Source organism: Henckelia pumila, chromosome 1, assembly GCF_033568475.1.
Source record: "Henckelia pumila isolate YLH828 chromosome 1, ASM3356847v2, whole genome shotgun sequence".
Classification (NCBI taxonomy): domain Eukaryota; kingdom Viridiplantae; phylum Streptophyta; class Magnoliopsida; order Lamiales; family Gesneriaceae; genus Henckelia; species Henckelia pumila.
Genome location: NC_133120.1, coordinates 174,580,137 through 174,597,597, shown reverse-complemented (window position 1 = coordinate 174,597,597; position 17,461 = coordinate 174,580,137). Strand labels below are relative to the sequence as shown.

The following is a 17,461-nucleotide window of genomic DNA, read 5'->3' as shown; positions in this document are numbered from 1 at the left end:
AACTGTCTAGAGCCACTGGAACTCGATGAATTGCTCCCAGAATTCTTGAATTGCTTCCCCTTCGGTCTATATTGATCTCGCCTGTTTTTGCCACTGTTGCCTCCCTCAACCCTCTGAGACTGATTCGACTGCTGAGAAGGTTGGTACTAATACTGGGACTGCTGAGGCTGAAACTGAACAGGCTGATTCTGAAAAGATCTCTGCTGATGCTGAGGAGCTACCTGATTTCCTCGTTGCATCAAAAGTCCAACTTTAGCTCCGTTTGCCTGATCCATGGCATCTCCGAAGTTATTGGGTCTCCCGGTATTGACCAAGGTGAAAATCTCAGGATTCAAGCCGTTGATAAAATGATCGGATTTGGCTTCCTCGTGATCTGCAACGTGAGGTGAAAACCTCAAGAGACTGTCAAACTTGCTCACATCTCCTCGATACTCAAGTTCCCTTGCTTCAGATTCGCAAACTCGGCACCATTTTCCTTACGATACGAGACAAGAAAGAACCGCTTGTAGAACTCAGTCTTGAATAAACTCCAAGTGACAACGGTGCCTCGATTCTCATTTGCCCTCTTGGTTGTGGTCCACCAATTCTTGGCAACACCCTGTAGCTGGTGAATGACTAACCTGATTCTGCGGTCATCGTTATAGTCGAGGGAATCGAAGAGTTCATCCATGTCATCTAGCCAACTTTCACATTCAATGGAGTTCTCGATACCAGTCAAGGTAGGCGATCGGAAAGATCGAAATCTCTTCAACAGAGTCTCCATCGGGGTCGCGGTTGCATCAAACTGATCCACTCCAGTACTACCCTGATCATTCAGAGGAGTTATTACTGGCGGCGGATTCTCAGTAGAAGGAGGAGTCAAAGGTGGTGAATTCCTCCTCAAAGATCGTCGAGGTTCCATCTGATATCAAAGGGTTAGGACACAATATCTCAAACTCAATTTCAATCTCATAACCTCGGTGTCCAAAACTCATGAATCTCAATGATATACGAGAACAGATAATAGCACAAGGCAGATAAATATCGCATAATTCATGCTTTATTAATTACATCATAACTCATGTAATTCAATTAATTCACGAATCAATAAAGCATGCTCGCACGTATTTAAAATAATCATTTAAATAAATCAATCTCATGCGAGAATTCAATTCATGCGGACTCGATCTACCCCGCTCAATCTAGTTCAAATCCAAGAAACTTATCGCTCTGATACCACTTAATGTGAGACCCCGTTTCTAATCTTCTAATATCGAATAATTAAACAAAATCGAACACGAAGAGCCATGGAAAAAAAAGAACTAATTTTTTTTTTTTTAAAGAGCCTCGCGCCCGCGCGAGGTCATCAACTCGCGCGCGCGCAGGCTACGTGGGCAGAGGGCTCGCGAAAGGCTCGCGCCCGCGCGATGAGAGTGCTTGCGCGCGCGCGGGCCAAAATTCCCGAGCCCTCCCAGGTTGCTTGCGCGCGCGCGAGGACTGGCCTCGCCCGCGCGCAGGCCAAACGGGCAGAGAGAGAGCAGAAGCCTGGAAACACTACCAAAATCAATCCACAACAACCCTAATCAATTCCAAGCTCAAACACCCATACATATCAATAATTAGAACATTCAACATTCTAAGTTCTGCCCAAATACAACACTAAGTCGAGTTTGATAATAGTGTTCAAACGACTCAACAAAACTAATACAGGTTCAACAAAACTCGACCCTACAACACGGTGTCTCACTTCTATCATCTCACCCCGAGCTAACCCAAGCGACTTGGTCCAGCTCCTGATCCTTCTATTGCCAAGTACACATACAAACAAAAACAACAGCCGGATAAACGGGTTAGAAATATAATTTCTAAGTAAAAGGGACAGACATGCAATATCAGATAAACATCTCATATCGAAAAGTATCAAGCAATAACAATTCAAAATGAGAATGAATGTATGCATGACTTAAAAACTCGGGATTATCAAAGTCAGATAATCGAAATATCGATCGGTACTCGGTTGGGATCCCGGGGCCAAGTCATTACAACAACACACCTACACACCCTTTCGGGGTGGATGTCGTACAACTCAAACCCCTAGACTTCAGAGCAACTATAAGAAGTATTATGACACTTGGAAAAACTCGAAATCCAAAGACACTTCAATATAGCTCCCTAAATCGTCTATCTTCAAAACGAATCGAATAATCGGCTCAATATGATTGCAAGTGAAAACAAATAATCAATCAAGTTCACACAAACAAATAACATGCAGTATGTGATTTTTGGGACTCGAGAATCAATTTGAACTCAAGTATTCAACCCCATTCAATTCAATGTTGTCTTTTACCTTTCAAGTTCGTCGAGGATTCAAATCTGAAAATAACAACGAACTCAAATAAATAATCAATCGAATCACAACAAATCAAAACAAGGAAATTCAATCAATATACCGTCTTCAATTCTCAACTCGAATCAACTCCCAAGTTCGATCCAAACCCGAAACTCCAAACCAAATCTGAAAATAAAGAATATACGGATTCGATATCAATCTACCAATTCAATCAAATCCGAAATCAAATCGAAACAAAACAACCGATAATCCAAACTCGATTTCGACGGCATAACGGCTATAAACGGTCAAACCAAAAATCAACAACAACATCAATCAACTCCGATCAACTCATATCCTCCTTCAATCCAATAAAACAACCAAAATCCAACCAAAATCCAACCAGAATCCAAAACCCCATTTTCGAAATTTGCCTCAAAATTCATATAAAATCCAAACTTCGTTCTTTTTCCGAACCGACTTCGAATACACGATCTATGCTAGCTCAAGAACAACATACTCCAAGATTATCAAATTCTGACAACCCAACAAAAATCAAAGTTCGAGGATCGTAGCAAAACTTACGTCAAAACGAAGCCCTCGTTGCGGTGATCGTGAATCTCAACTCGGAATCAAAATCTGACGGACGGATCGTGCGAATCGGACGGAAGAAAAGCTTGAAAAGCTTCCATGGCTTCCTCGCTTCAGTACGTACGAATGGAGGAGGAAAGGGGAGAGTGAGGGATGAAGTGATGTGATTGGCCACTTGCAAGGATAATATATATATAAAAATCCAACTTTTGCATTTCGGTCCCCCAACTTTTCAAAGTTGCAAACTAACCCCTGCGAATATCAAAACGGCCCTCAATTACTGAAAACTCTAATTAACTCAATTAAACTCAGTTATAATAAAATCGGGGCATTACATATAAATTTTAGGTTTTCTTAAAAAAAATTTACAAAATATCATTTATAAAAAATTTATACTATCAAATTCCCAAAATATATTTTAACTTTTTGTCAAACACTATAATGAAATTCCAATTCCATGTATTTAAAATTCAATTCCAATTCTAATTCCAATTCCAATTCCAATTCCAATTCCAATTTCAATTCCAATTTCAATTTATATTTTTTTAGACATCCAAACACGTTGTTATGCTTTTGTCTAATCCTTCAGCAGTTGCTTTCAGTTCTTCTAGCACAATTATGGACTATGTGGTAGTGGTCTACTTCACGACTCATTCATCCTCCACCTGCCTAAAAAGCCGCAATCAACTTTGATTCTAAATGAGTTATATGTCATTGCCCAAAAAATTTTATTTTTAGGCTTACAGTCTAGTAATCCAAAAACCCAAAAATACGCAACATTAATAGGATTGTGCTACATGTACAAATGGAGTTACACATTGAGTTTCAAAGTGCATTTGAATTACAAAATTATCCTAAATGAATTTTTCAAAGTTTTTTTTTTCAAATAAAATATAAGGATAATTTTGTAAATTCAAATACACCTTGTAACTCAATTTCTAATCTTCCTTGTAAATGTAGCATTTTCCAAATTAATAATATTTTAAAACCTTCCCTTTTTAAAAATCGAGTTCAGAACCATCTATAAATGAGAATTGTTGATCATATCCCATTCGGACAATACTCAAATCAACGATTCAATTTTTATACACGCGATGCCTCGCTAGCATCGACAGAACCCAATAATAAATGGGACAAATGTGCTTGATTTTAAACACAACAGCAAGTAGAATTATTGTGACTGTGTTGGATGTTGGGCCGGAAGGGTTATTAGAAATTGGGCCAGATAGCAATTGTCCACTTGTCTTGACTTAGATCCGCTTTTTCCCTTCCTTCACATAGTAAATCGCGCTCTTTATCTGAAGCTTATCAGCTTCATCTGGTCCATGTTTTTTGGGTAACTTCTGTTTTCTTGTTTTTTTTTTTGAATATTTTGGATGTTTTTTGTTGATGACAGGCTTATTGCTCATAATTTTTCCTGATGTTTTGTCGAATTTGTGATTTTTCCTGTTTGGGTCTTGGCTGCTAATAAATCAGCGCATTCAGTGTGTTCTGACCAAAGCTTGTAGACTTTTAGGGTGATTTGAGTTTTGGTTTTACTGTTCTGGTACTGTATTTAATTTAAATTTTGTGTGATTTGTTGGGAAAATGCTTTACTTGCAATGGATTTGAACTTTGAGTTGGCAATGACTTTGTTTGTTTAGAATTGTTGTAATGATTTGTTTTAGAAATGAATTTATTTACATAAACATTTATGATTTGTATCTAGTTTAGGCTTTTAGCTCACCCGAATGGAAATGTGATGTTGTGTCAGTTGTCATTGACAGTAAGCTGTGGGGCGTTTGTGATTGTTGCAATATTAATTTTTTTATGTCTGTAATTGAGTATTTGTGCAATGAAGTATTTGTTTGCAAATATGGGAAGTGTGTGTCTGCTTACAAACATAATGAAACATTTATTACTCGGGATCTTTTTGAATATCATTCAGTCTCTTTTTGGTGTTTGTCTCTGTGTGGGACAGAAAGCAAGTACACAACTAATGTTGTCATGTAGGGTGTTGGAAGTTGAATTAAAAACTGGAGTATAAATATTAGCGGATGCTCTCTGACATCCGGGGCTAGCGGTTTGACTTATTACAAGACGCGCATCTTCGAAGTGCACAACTCAATAGTTTTACGGATTCCTAACTTACACAAGGTTGTGTTTTCGTGTAATAGAAGCTTATGGACTCCTCTTCCATCCCTGAAATTGTATCCAGCTTCAGGTATATTTATCAAATTGCGTTCAACTGGTACCTTAATCACATAATGAGATCTTCATGAAAAAGTTTTGGTGTTACCATATGTATCCTGCAGGATTTGCTATCCTTGTAACTTTTCCTCCTTCAGAGAAAGTAGCCAAGCATCCTTGCTTCCTATGATATATGATCAATATTTTAAATTGAAATGATTAAGCATTTTATATCCAGTTGAGAAGTAACTTTTAAGTGTTGAAAATGTTGGAAATATCGTTCTTGTGTCTCGGTTTTAAGAGCAAGCCCAAGGGGTGATCAAGTTGGGCGATCAAGCCCAACTTGATCGCCCCATTTAATCATTGCCCCCTCCAAGGGGCAATGAAACTGCACGCGGAAACTTTCGCGTGCCGCGTGCAGTCAATATTGTGGGCCCCGCGCGGAGAGTCTTCGCGCGGTGAAGCCCACAAATCTTGTTTTTCTTTTTTTTTTTTGAATTTTTTTTTTGCGCGGGCCTCATCAATCTTTTGTTTTTTCTTTTTTTTTTTAAACATGGACATGAGTTGATCTTAGTTGATCTATTATTTTAATTTATAAAAATGATTTTAATTAAAAATAAATTAAATAACTTGTAAAAAAAATCAAAAAATTTAAGAATAATTAATAAAAATATTTAAAAAGGTCAACGACTATATTTTTCAAAATCAATTAAATTCTTTTTTTATTTACTTGTGTCAAGTTTAATTCATGTGTTTTTTTTTTCATGTTTGTTTTTTATTTTGGAATATTATGTATACTTTTTAAAAAAAATTATGTTTTAAAAAAAATATTATTTTTTATATTTATGTGCATTTTTTTAAAGTAGTTTTTTAATTTTAATTATGTTTATTTTTAATTTGTTATATTTATTTGTATTTTTATTATGTTTTAAAAGAATTATTTAATTGATTAAAAAGCAGTTTCTTCAAAGTTTAAATCTAATAATGCTGACATCCAAATGTAGTAACAGAATACATGCAGGTGTAATAAGCAGTTTCTTCAAAGTTCAAATCTAATAATGCTGACATGATGGGCTAGGCGGGAAGTGCTATTAACTGTGAAAGGTAGTGAGTTTTAGTTAATGCTTATAATAAATATAAAGGATTATAGGGCTCGAATGAAATGGTTGGATATCCCAAAATAAACAAGAAGACAAAATCAACACTCCTCTTGTTGGAGTCTCAAATCCTATTTTATCTTCCAATGGTTCAAAATCAAATATGGATTCATTTCATAGGGATTCAAGTGTTCCTAGCTATGTCTTTATTCATGTAACTTCAATCTTAAAATTATCATGGCAGGCTTCCAAAATTTAGATCTTTCTGCATCATCAGCACCATTTTTACATGGGGAACAAGGCAGATTGTTATGTACTATGCCTAAGCTAGTTATCCAAGAGGCATCGATTACCATTATCACCAAGAGCGTCCAAAGATGTCCATTATAGTTATAGATACCCTGCCATGACGAAGAAGCCAAGATGGTGGTGGAGAACTCTTGCATGTGTCCCTTATTTGATGCCACTTCATGAAACATGGATGTATGCCGAAACAGCCTATCATCTACATCCTTTCTTGGAGGATTTCGAGTTTGTGACCTACCCTTTTTTGGGAGCTATTGGAAGATTACCGAGCTGGTTTCTAATGGCTTATTTCTTCGTGGCATACCTTGGAATAGTAAGGCGAAAGGAATGTCCACATTTCTTCAGATTCCATGTGGTTATGGGCATGCTTCGGGAGATTGCATTACAGGTTATCGGAACAGTGAGCCGTTGGATGCCACTTGCATTATACTGGGGTAAGATTGGCATGCATTTTTGGACGGCTGTAGCTTAATTTTGCCTATTTGTTCATGGTTTTGGAGTGCATTAGGTGTTCGCTGGCTGGGATGTATGCTGATATCCCATTCGTGTGTGATGCGGCTTACATTCAAATTACATACGATTAAGGCACACTGCTGAATATTATTGGCAATGTATGTTGTTGCATTTTGAGCTACTCGTATGGATTGACACTTGTTCTTTTATCAGACACTGCCATTTTCTTATTTCTTTCTTCTTGTAGTATCACGTTCTCCGCATACTATATATTAATTGTAACTGCCTGCATCTTCAACTATATTTGAAATCTTGGTATACACAGGATCATGGTGGGTTTTAGTCGTTCTTTTGTATGGAAATGAAATTATACCTATGTTTTAGATGAATGATAGGCATGTATGATCTCATCTCAAATATTAACACGCCGTTCTCCGCAAACAAGGTCGAACATCTTTGCACCATCTCCTGTGTCTATTCATATACTCTCGAGAATGAGTAGTATTTTTGTCTATTCATATACGTGTGCTTTTAACAAGTTTATCAAGATATGCACGTGTGTGTTTAACAACATAAGTATGCATTTTAACAATAACATTAGCCATTCAGTGACACGATTTTGACGAGAATGACTAAATTTGATAAATAAAAAAAAGATATAATTAAGAACTAAATATGTCACACTCTAGACATTTTGCCTAAATATTATTCTTGAATCGATCATAACTTTGTGCCATGAGTTTATTAATTCTTATAATTAAAAATTGAATTTATTAAAGCATGAGAAATATCTATCTACTTTTACACGGAATATTTTCATTTCTTCCAAATATGAATATATCAACATTATATTATAATTGTTTTTTGAGTAACACTCATGTGAGACAGTCTTATTCGTAAGACGGGTCAACCCTACCCATATTTATAATAATAAGTAATACTTTTGGCATAACATGTAATATTTTTTAATGGATAACCCATATAAGTTACTCGTCTAAAAAAAAGACCATTGAGACCGTCTCATAGAAATTTTTGTCTTGTTTTTTAGATACACAATAAACTCAACTCAACACATTCAAATACAAGCATTATCTAACTCACTCAAATTTTCACCACCTCCAAAAATAAATTTGTCATCATATTATAATAAGAGTAACATTTCTGTGAGACAGTCTCATCCGTGAAACGGGTCAACCCTACCATATTTATAATAATAAGTAATACTTTTGGCATATAATGTAATACTTTTTTAATGGATAACTCATACAAGAGACTCATCTAAAAAAATGACACTTGAGACCGTCTCATAGGAGTTTTTGTTTTATAATAATTGTATTATAATATTAAAATAAGTGCAAATTGCTCAAAAATCCTCAATGCAAACATGTTTTGCTCTGCACTCCCTAACCACTTTTTTGTATCACATTTTTTGTTAATTTGTACCACATCTTGTATGATTTTGTACCACATCTTGTTTTGTTTTGCACCATATTTTATGACTAGGGACCCCAAAGCAAAACATGTTTGCATTTAGGAATTTTTGAGCAAATTGCCCTTAAAATAATTATAAGCTAAATAATATACTTTTTTTAATATTATATTATATATATATTTGTATGTATAATATGGCAATTCTCAAATTATTTTAGAAGTAAACATTCGTGTGTTTCGTCATTTCAATCTGCTCTTTCCTAAGCTTACCTTTGTCGCCCGAAGTCGTTCGTTTATTTCTCAAGGTATCTTCTCTTTTCATTGTTCTTTAATTTTTGCATTTTTTTCTTTTGTTGATGATAAGATAATTGTCCGTAAGGTGTCGTTGAATCTGTGATGATTTCTATTTAATTCTTGGCAGTCGGTTTGCTGTTAATTTTTCTTCTTAGATCTATTGCTCTGAGTGATTAATTTTTCGATTGAGATTGAGCGAGGGTTTGTGCGTGGGTAGTGCGACTTTGCAGATCTAGCCGGTTTCCGGGTGTTGCGCTGGTGCTTTAGGGTGACGGTTCGGCTCGGATGCCAGCCAAGTCGGCGGTGATTGGCGTTGAGTGAGGTGGCGGTGGCGGCGATAGATTAGGTACGGGGTTAGGGTAGGTTTTAGGGCTAGGGTTTTTATATTTTACCAATGTTCTTCGTTATGATTCATTTATGTTTTGGCATATGTAAGCTCATTTAAGGCTTAATAAATTTTTTTTTTTATCAACCAAAATTTGATAAGCTTACTCCCACGCTAAATCCTAGCTTCTGGGCTATTTTTGAAATTTTAATATATACCCCCGTGTTGGAAAATTACCGTAAAAATAAGATTAGTCATGAAAGTGTCGCTTTTGATCCAATGTAAAAAATCAAGAGCATCAAATATTTTTTGGTGGGTTGGGTGTCTGGGTAGCTACCATGGGACATGGTATATATATTTTTATAAAAATCTTGTAGGGTGTACTCTTTTAGTGAAAAGTACTGTTCATTCATGGTGTGAAGGGGGACATGACAGTAGTTTGTCGGGTGGTTCTAGTCTCGATGAAGATTCAGACAGTTATTTTTCAAAATCAGATACCTCTGATTCTTTGTGTGACCTAGATTTTTCATGGAGGGGACTCGGGGAGATACTACTTCTCATACATGAAGCAATTTTGATAACCTAGAGAAATGGATAATTTTGATGATTTTCATAATAATGGAAATGGATGTTACACTGAAAATGCAGATAAAAAAAAATAAACAATCAAAATAAAAGCTGTTAAGATGATTCTCAAACTTGTTCCTATGCACAAAATTTCTGTTTGAGTGACTTCATCAACGGCTTTACGTTGAAGTTATGCAGCATATGCATAGGAGGTATCCCTGATACTCCGATAGGGCGTCGCCCCTGAGGCATATCTACATTATATTGTGTGTTTTTGTGTGTGGGGTGGGGGGTAGGGGTTGGGTATCAAAGCCTCCTCTAAACAGGTCTGACTGGATTTTTGGGATCTTATTTGGATCAACAAATATTATTTCTAGAGTCTGTTATGCTGACAAAAGGTTTTCAAAACCTTAAAAAGGAAAAATCACCAAAAAAAATTAACATTGTAAATACATTTGCTTTACCGATAAAGTTAGCTGAGGGCCCACAATAACCTAACATCATCGCCGTCTCTCACTACCCATTGATTTGCCCTCAGAAAATTCACGATGGAACCAATTTGTCAATCAATACGTGTGTGTATTTATCTATATATTGCATCTATGCTTGAGACTCTATTTGTTAGGTTTACTCTGTTTCTATTTCTAAATTTGGCACTAAATTTTTACTTTTCTTCATTTCCGTTTTTCTTTGATGTTAGGGATTGTCCTTTGTTTCGTGATAAAGTTTTTAACATCTGAATGTTACGCCCTTAATTGTGACATAGATCTTCTCAATACCTAATTAATTGGTGGCGGAAGCATAATCTGTTTGTGGGCTTATTTGTTGCTAGTATGATGATCTACTATGTCTACTTACAACTTTGTGTTATTTATTGGTGTTAATTCATGATATTTTTTGGATATTTTGTTCACATGTATAATTTTTGAGTATGAAATATCATTGCTTAAGAGGATTCATGGAGAAAAGTTTGGCTGAGATTTTTCATTAATATGGAAATGCAACCATTTTAGAATAATTTTGCTTTGCTGCATTTTGAGATTGATTTGTTTGAATTTTTAGCGGGCTATTTGGTTCTTGGGTGCCTTGTAATATGGGTGGTTTTTAAATGATTATGGTTATGTTGATTGTTGAGAAAGAAAAATGATAGCATTTTACTCAAGTTCTAAAGAGTTAAGTTGCACTGGTAAGTCAGGTAATTGAGATTTATACATATGGGATCTACATTTGTCATAATTAAATAAGATTTTGGTCTTCTTTATTTCTTCTATTTATGTTTTTGTCAGCATACTTGTTTCTGTATGGATAGATGCAAAGTTGTTGTCAAAAGTGTGCGCTTAAGCGCAAAGCACGATGAAGCGGCTCTTAACCGCACTCCAAAGTGCACGAAGCGCGCACTTAAGTGTAAAGTGCGGTGCAGCACGTAGCCTGCTCTTAACAACGCGCACGGCTACTGTGACGCACACGCCTTTTGCGCTTTGTGCTCACATGGAACCGTGCATCAGAGAAGGTAGCCGTTATTTTTTTTAAAATTGCCCTTTAAAAGTGTGATTTTTCTTCTATTTATTTAAAAAAAGAAGGAGAGGAAAACCTAACATCACGTCACCTCTCCCTTTGCCTTGACATTATAATATTTGATACTTGGAAGAGGAGATGGCGATTATTTCATTATTTGATATCTCTTGTTTCATTTCAAAAAAGAATGATTTTATTTTATTCTTTAGAATATTTTATTTGTTACGTTTTATTTCCGTAAAGTGTGCATTTCACGCTTAAAGCCCTAGGATTCTTGAATGCTTTAATGCGTCTTGCGCTTTTAACTAATGATAGATTATCTTTATTATCTTTATTATTTTATAATAGTTGAGTGGGTTAGAATAACTGTTTGTTTGAGGACACCAACTTTCTTTCCCATTTTACCCTCTCTTCACATTTCTACCTTGAGTAATTCTTACACATCAACCCTCACTCTCACAACTTTCCAATTACATGGGTCATGGTCACCCAATCCATCAACCTCCCCAAAATCCCACTAAGCCTCCCACTCACTCCATGTTTAAAAAATAACTTTTATTTTACACACGCATAGCGTGTGCATTTTTTTACTAGTTGTTTTAAGTTATCTGAAGTTCACCAGCAGAAATGTATGTTGATGTTCTGTTTCACTGTGATTGTATGTATATTTGTCCAATGATTTTAAATTTTTACGTCATCCTTGCTTATTCTTTTGAAATTTAGCATTTGTGTCATATTCTATTGTCATTAAAGATTGGTATTTGGGTAATTATAATGAGGATTATTGAGTTTTGGTATAACTTCCACTGGGTATGGCTCTTTCTCCAAGTTGTTCCGGTGGTATTTATTAATTCTGTTTACATTAAGGGTTGCTTTGAGTTTGGGGGTGGATTGTAGATCTTGGTGTGATGCTATAGTTCCTCTACTTGCTTCTTGCTTATTTTACCTTCGAGCTATTTCCATTTCAATTTGAGATTCTTTCACTTTTGTAAATTGTCCACCGGGCTCTCCAGCAAGGGCATAACTATATTCTTATTTGGTTAAATTCAGTAGTTGGAGTAAAAAATGTCAGCGAAATACATAGTTTCCTCTATGGTGGGAACACTTGTGTTCGTATATGCTGCTGACAATATAATTTCTGATCAGAAGCTTTTTGGAGGTAAATATTTGATTCATCAAATGCAAAATTTAGTTTTATCGAATTTTCTGGAATTGCAACCCTTTGATATTGCACTGTAGGTACTACCCCCAAGACAGTTTCAGATAAAGAATGGTGGCTAGAGACTGATAAAAAGTTCCAAGCGTGGCCTCGTACCGCTGGTCCCCCAGTGGTCATGAACCCAATCAGCCGCCAAAATTTCATCGTCAAGTCCAGTCTTGATCAGTGAGACGGCCAAGTCCCGGTCTGTTTTCTCATGATGTAGAGCTCATGGTATTGTCATTGGCTACCAATGCAATATGCTGTAGGGAATATATTGTTGAATGTTTTGTTTTTTCTCTTGTTTCTGCCTCTCACAGGCATAGACTTGCCATGCAGCATAACAAATGAAAATAAATTGCTGTATGTTCACGTTACTCGTGGAGTTCTATTTTCATTTATGAAGATACTTGTGATTTGGATTTAGTTTCGTGTTGCCAATGATTTTTTAAAATTTGGAAGGGGTTGGTTGATTAATATTATTAGTTTTTTTTTAAGTTGTTAATATTATTAGTTATGCGCTAAATTTTGATTAGTTTTATGGGCTTTTTTTTTTTTTTTTTTTTTTTTTTGCATTACATATAATTTCCATTTAGACAGATGTTTCACATTGCAATTATTAGTTTCAGAAGAATTCAAAATAATTTTTCTGACTGAATTTAAACACAATCGATTAATTTTTAAATGAAACAAGAGCAATCTATACAATTTTCTTCCTTTTTTATAATTGATTTTGACACGAAGGTTTTTGCAATTGTTGGTGTATTAATTTGTGTTCCACGTCGGTTGACTAAATAACATGAGACCCCTTTATACAGACAAGGGCAACCCTTACCTTTTGAGCTAGCTTTTGAGGTGAGTTAGGTCCAAATTTCATTTTTAATATGGTATCAAAGTTCAGGTTTCATCGTTATGTGTTGGATAATCCATAGTTGGCCTCAAGTCCCATAATTGGTCACCCGTTAAAGTATTGTTGACTAAGTTTTATTTTTTTATGTTAAAAATATATATATCATGAGATCCTGAACTATTGTTGCCTAAGTTTTATTTTTTTTATGTTAAAAAAATATATATCATCAGATGGGATCGTCTTACAAAAATTTACTTGATATTCACACGGAAATTTTCTTGCAAATAGATTGAGTGTCCACATTAACCGTTTATAAAGGATTTAATTTACAGTAATTCATGAGTTGATAATAAATAATTGATGATCCGGAATCAACATGTAGTTGATGGATGCCGTTATTCTACATTCTGTTTTTCATGTTCTTGGCGAACGCACTTCATTGGATCATCGAACCAGGAAGACCCACGATTCATTCATCCGTTAAACAAAGACGATAAATTTAAGGATTCCGTCCAACACTTCTGCCGACAAAGGCGCTTAAGAGATGCCGTCCAATTACTCGAAACCCAGGCTCACGTATCTTCTGCAGGTATATATGTTACACTTTTACAACTATGTATCGAGAAGAGGGCTTTGCATGAGGGCAAAAGAGTGCATGCCCACATCAGAGGCTCCAGTTTTGTGCCTGGGATCTTTGTTTTGAACAAGATTCTCGAACTGTACTGCAAGTGCGGTAGCTTCTCCGATGCTCAGAACCTGTTCGATGAGATGAGTGAGAGAGATTTGTGTTCTTGGAACACTTTGATATCAGGGTATTCGAATATAGGCAGAGTGGTAGAAGCGAGGAAACTGTTCGACCTAATGCCAGACAGAGATAACTTGTCTTGGACAGCCATGATTTCAGGAAGTGTTAAGAATAACAAACCTGAGGATGCACTATAATTATATAGAACAATGCAGAGAAATGAGAATTTCAAGTGTAACAAGTTCACTGTTTCTAGTGCTCTTGCAGCTTCAGCTGCTCTGCAGTCTCTGCGTTTGGGTAAGGAAATTCTCGGACATATAATTCGAGTACAGTTAGATTCTGATGCAGCAGTTTGGAGTGCTTTATTGGACGCATATGGAAAATGCGGGAGCGTAAATCCGGCTAGGCACATTTTTGATAGAACATTCGAGAAAGACATTGTTTCTCGGACGGCTATGATTGATCGGTATTTTGGAGATGGAAGATGGGAAGAGGGGCTATCTTTATTTTCGGATTTATTAAATTCTGGAGTTAGGCCTAACGAGTTCACATATGCTGGAGTTTTAAATGCGTGTGCCGGTCAGACGACAGAGGGGTTGGGAAGACAGGTTCACGGAAACATGATTCGGTTAGGGTTTGATCCATATTCATTTGCCTCTAGTGCACTTGTTCACATGTATGCCAAATGTGGTAGTGTTGATAGAGCGCACAGAGTATTCAAATGGCTTCCTCGACCTGATTTAGTTTCTTGGACGTCCTTGATTATTGGGTATGCTAAAAATGGCCAACCTCACCATGCTCTTCAGTTATTCGAGCTGCTTCTGGAATCTGGTGATAAGCCTGATCATGTCACGTTTGTTGGTGTTCTTTCGGCTTGTACTCATGCTGGTTTTGTCAATAAAGGTCTCAAGTATTTTTACTCTATCGAAGAGCAACATGGATTGTCTCACACTGCTGATCACTATGCCTGTGTGATTGATCTATTGAGTCGGTCCGAAAGATTTACAGAAGCTGAAGATATTATCAAGAAAATGCGAATGAAACCGGACAAGTTTCTGTGGGCTTCCTGACTTGGTGGTTGCAGGATCCATGGAAATTATGAACTTGCTGAGAAGGTAGCAGAGACCTTGTTTGAAATCGAGCCTGAGAATGCAGCGACATATGTAACCCTAGCTAATATATACGCGAGTGCAGGAAAATGGAGCGAAGTGGCGAATGTGAGAAAGCTAATGGACGAAAGACGAGTGGTAAAGAAACCTGGAATAAGTTGGATTAATGTCAAAAATAAAGTTCATATTTTCATGGTTGGAGATCAGTCCCATCCTAAGTCAGAAGAAATATTTGAGTTCCTGGGGAAGGTTTTGAAGAGAATGATGGAGAAGGGGTACGTCCCAAGCACAAACTACGTGTTGCACGATGTGGAGGAGGAGCAGAAGGAGCAAAACCTCTCATTCCATAGCGAGAAACTTGCGGTGGCGTTCGGCGTAATTAGTACGCCACCAGGAACTCAGATAAAAGTCTTCAAGAATTTAAGGACCTGTGTTGATTGTCATACTGCCATCAAATTTATTTCTGGTATTGTGGAGAGGAAAATAGTGATAAGGGATTCAACAAGGTTCCATACCTTTGAGTCCGGAAAATGTTCATGTCTTGATTATTGGTGATTACAATCAAGTGTTCGATTCAATTATTTAATCATTATGATATGATATTTCATGGCCTAGGGGTTTGTTCGGTTGTGTCGATACTATCCTTTCAAGAGCGCATATTTTTTTACACCTGAGATCTAGTATACTGTCAATCCAATCAGACTACTTATATTAGGTATTATATATTATATTACTTGTGTATTATATTATCCAACAGTGAAAATATGGGAGACAAAACTCTATTTGATTAAATTTACAGTCCAATGCTATTTTGATACAAATATACAGCTTATCGTGATATAATACTAAAGACTAGGTATAATATGAGACGATCTCACATAATCTATATATGCGATATGAATCGATCGAACCTATATTTACACTAAAAAATAATATTTTTGATATAAAATTTAATATTTTTTTATGAATCGAGTCCAATAAGAGATATGTTTTATAAAATTTACCCCCAAAACCGTCTCATAAGAATATTTGTGAATACTAAAGTAGTGTTTGAACCTCTAAAAATAAGTGATTATGAATTTTTTGTTAACAAAGTTGTTAAGAAAAAATTCATAATCAATTATTTTTAGAATTTGTAAACATTATCTAAACCGTTTCAGTTTTACTATTAAAATATCAATAATAACTTTTTTATATAGTGATAGGTGCAGAAAAGAACAGCTTGTTTCAAACTAACGAGCAGAAAAGAACAGCTTGTTTCAAACTAATTTCGTTATATTTAATATTACATGAATGGTTAACAATCGGCAATGTATCATTTTAAAAAACACAAATCTGTAATATATAATGATAAAACTCGTATGACTTAATGTTATGCATGTATAAAAAATTAAAGCAGGTATGCTGTTAGTTAAACACATATCTATATTTTTGAGATGTGTCGAATGACTTATATTTACATTGAAAAATGATACTTTTGATATAAAAAATAATATTTTTTTTATGAGTTTGGTATAATAAAATATCTATCTTATAAAATTGATTTGTGAGACCGTCTAATAAATATTTTTGTTCACAAATTATATGATCAATTGAAATTTGTGATATACTTTTTATGCTCTATTATAAGTAAATCAAATTTGTTTCTTTTTGTTAAATTTCGCATATCGTATCAAGGGTAATGTCAATGTTGGCATATGAGTACTATCCATATGTCAGATCCAATGACCCGTTTTTTTATGCAAGTGAAATGTTCATGTGAACATCTTTCTAATAGTTTATATCACTTGCATTAAATCTGGTTCGTTGGATAATACTCCATTGGGCACTACCTCAATAGGATAACATGATCGACCCAATCTGTATCAAGCGAGAGGGTATTAGACCAACTAACTTGATATCTCATGTTCCCTTTCAATTTATTTTTAGATTTCTCGTTGATTTTTATAATTTTGATTATGATATTATTTTTAAAAAGATATAACGCGTGTAGCAAGACACGGGTATAATTAAGTTGTTAAATCTTGACCATTAGAATTTGCATTTATTAGTTCTTCAAAGCTAATACTCTTTCCCTTTCTCTTTTATTTATTCCGCGCGGGGCAGAAAAATATTTTCTACAACAATTTAGAAGCCACTTGTTTTTTCTTTATTTATTTATTTTCAAACAATCCACTTATTATTATATTTTTGGGAGTTCCAATCCACTTGTTATAATATATTTCCACTTGTTTCATTTTATAGATTCCTTCGCCAATAATCCAAAACCCTAACAAGGAGCGTGTTTTGCATGCGTGATCATATGCAATTAGAGATGATAAAGAATATCGAATTTTCGGTACATCGAAGTTATAGTACCAAAAAATATCGAATTTTAAGTATAACGAAGATTTTGGTACGGTATGATAACGATGTCGAATTTTTCGGTACGATAACGATATCAAATTTGAAAATTTCGTTATATACTGAAATGCCGAAACAATATACAAAAATTTAAAAATAT

At 35.4% G+C, this 17,461-nt stretch overlaps 3 protein-coding genes and 1 pseudogene across 6 annotated transcripts; all 4 read left to right on the top strand.

Moving 5' to 3' along the window:
• The first annotated feature begins 6,402 nt into the window (after positions 1–6,402).
• On the top strand, positions 6,403–7,171 carry LOC140874498 (protein TIC 20-I, chloroplastic-like; annotated as a pseudogene).
• Positions 7,172–8,557: 1,386 nt separating this feature from the next.
• LOC140889115 (uncharacterized) lies at positions 8,558–12,680 on the top strand. Of its 4 annotated transcripts, none has more exons than XM_073296838.1 (4): positions 8,606–8,660; positions 10,851–11,051; positions 12,110–12,215; positions 12,296–12,680. In XM_073296838.1, exons 3-4 carry the CDS (start codon positions 12,122–12,124, stop codon positions 12,442–12,444), a joined length of 243 nt encoding a protein of 80 aa, XP_073152939.1. In that variant the 5' UTR covers positions 8,606–8,660; positions 10,851–11,051; positions 12,110–12,121; the 3' UTR covers positions 12,445–12,680. The 4 variants fall into 4 exon arrangements, with proteins under 4 accessions (XP_073152927.1, XP_073152930.1, XP_073152939.1 ...); XM_073296836.1 differs by having other exon boundaries at positions 12,107–12,215; XM_073296826.1 differs by lacking the exon at positions 10,851–11,051 and having other exon boundaries at positions 8,558–8,660; positions 12,107–12,215.
• Positions 12,681–13,378: 698 nt separating this feature from the next.
• LOC140889106 (pentatricopeptide repeat-containing protein At4g37170-like) lies at positions 13,379–15,616 on the top strand. The gene has a single exon (XM_073296817.1). The coding sequence runs from the start codon at positions 14,059–14,061 to the stop codon at positions 14,917–14,919; it is 861 nt and encodes a 286-aa protein (XP_073152918.1). The 5' UTR covers positions 13,379–14,058; the 3' UTR covers positions 14,920–15,616.
• On the top strand, positions 15,079–15,513 carry LOC140874497 (pentatricopeptide repeat-containing protein At4g37170). Its single transcript, XM_073277790.1, has one exon. It carries the CDS (start codon positions 15,079–15,081, stop codon positions 15,511–15,513), a length of 435 nt encoding a protein of 144 aa, XP_073133891.1.
• Positions 15,617–17,461: the final 1,845 nt, after the last annotated feature.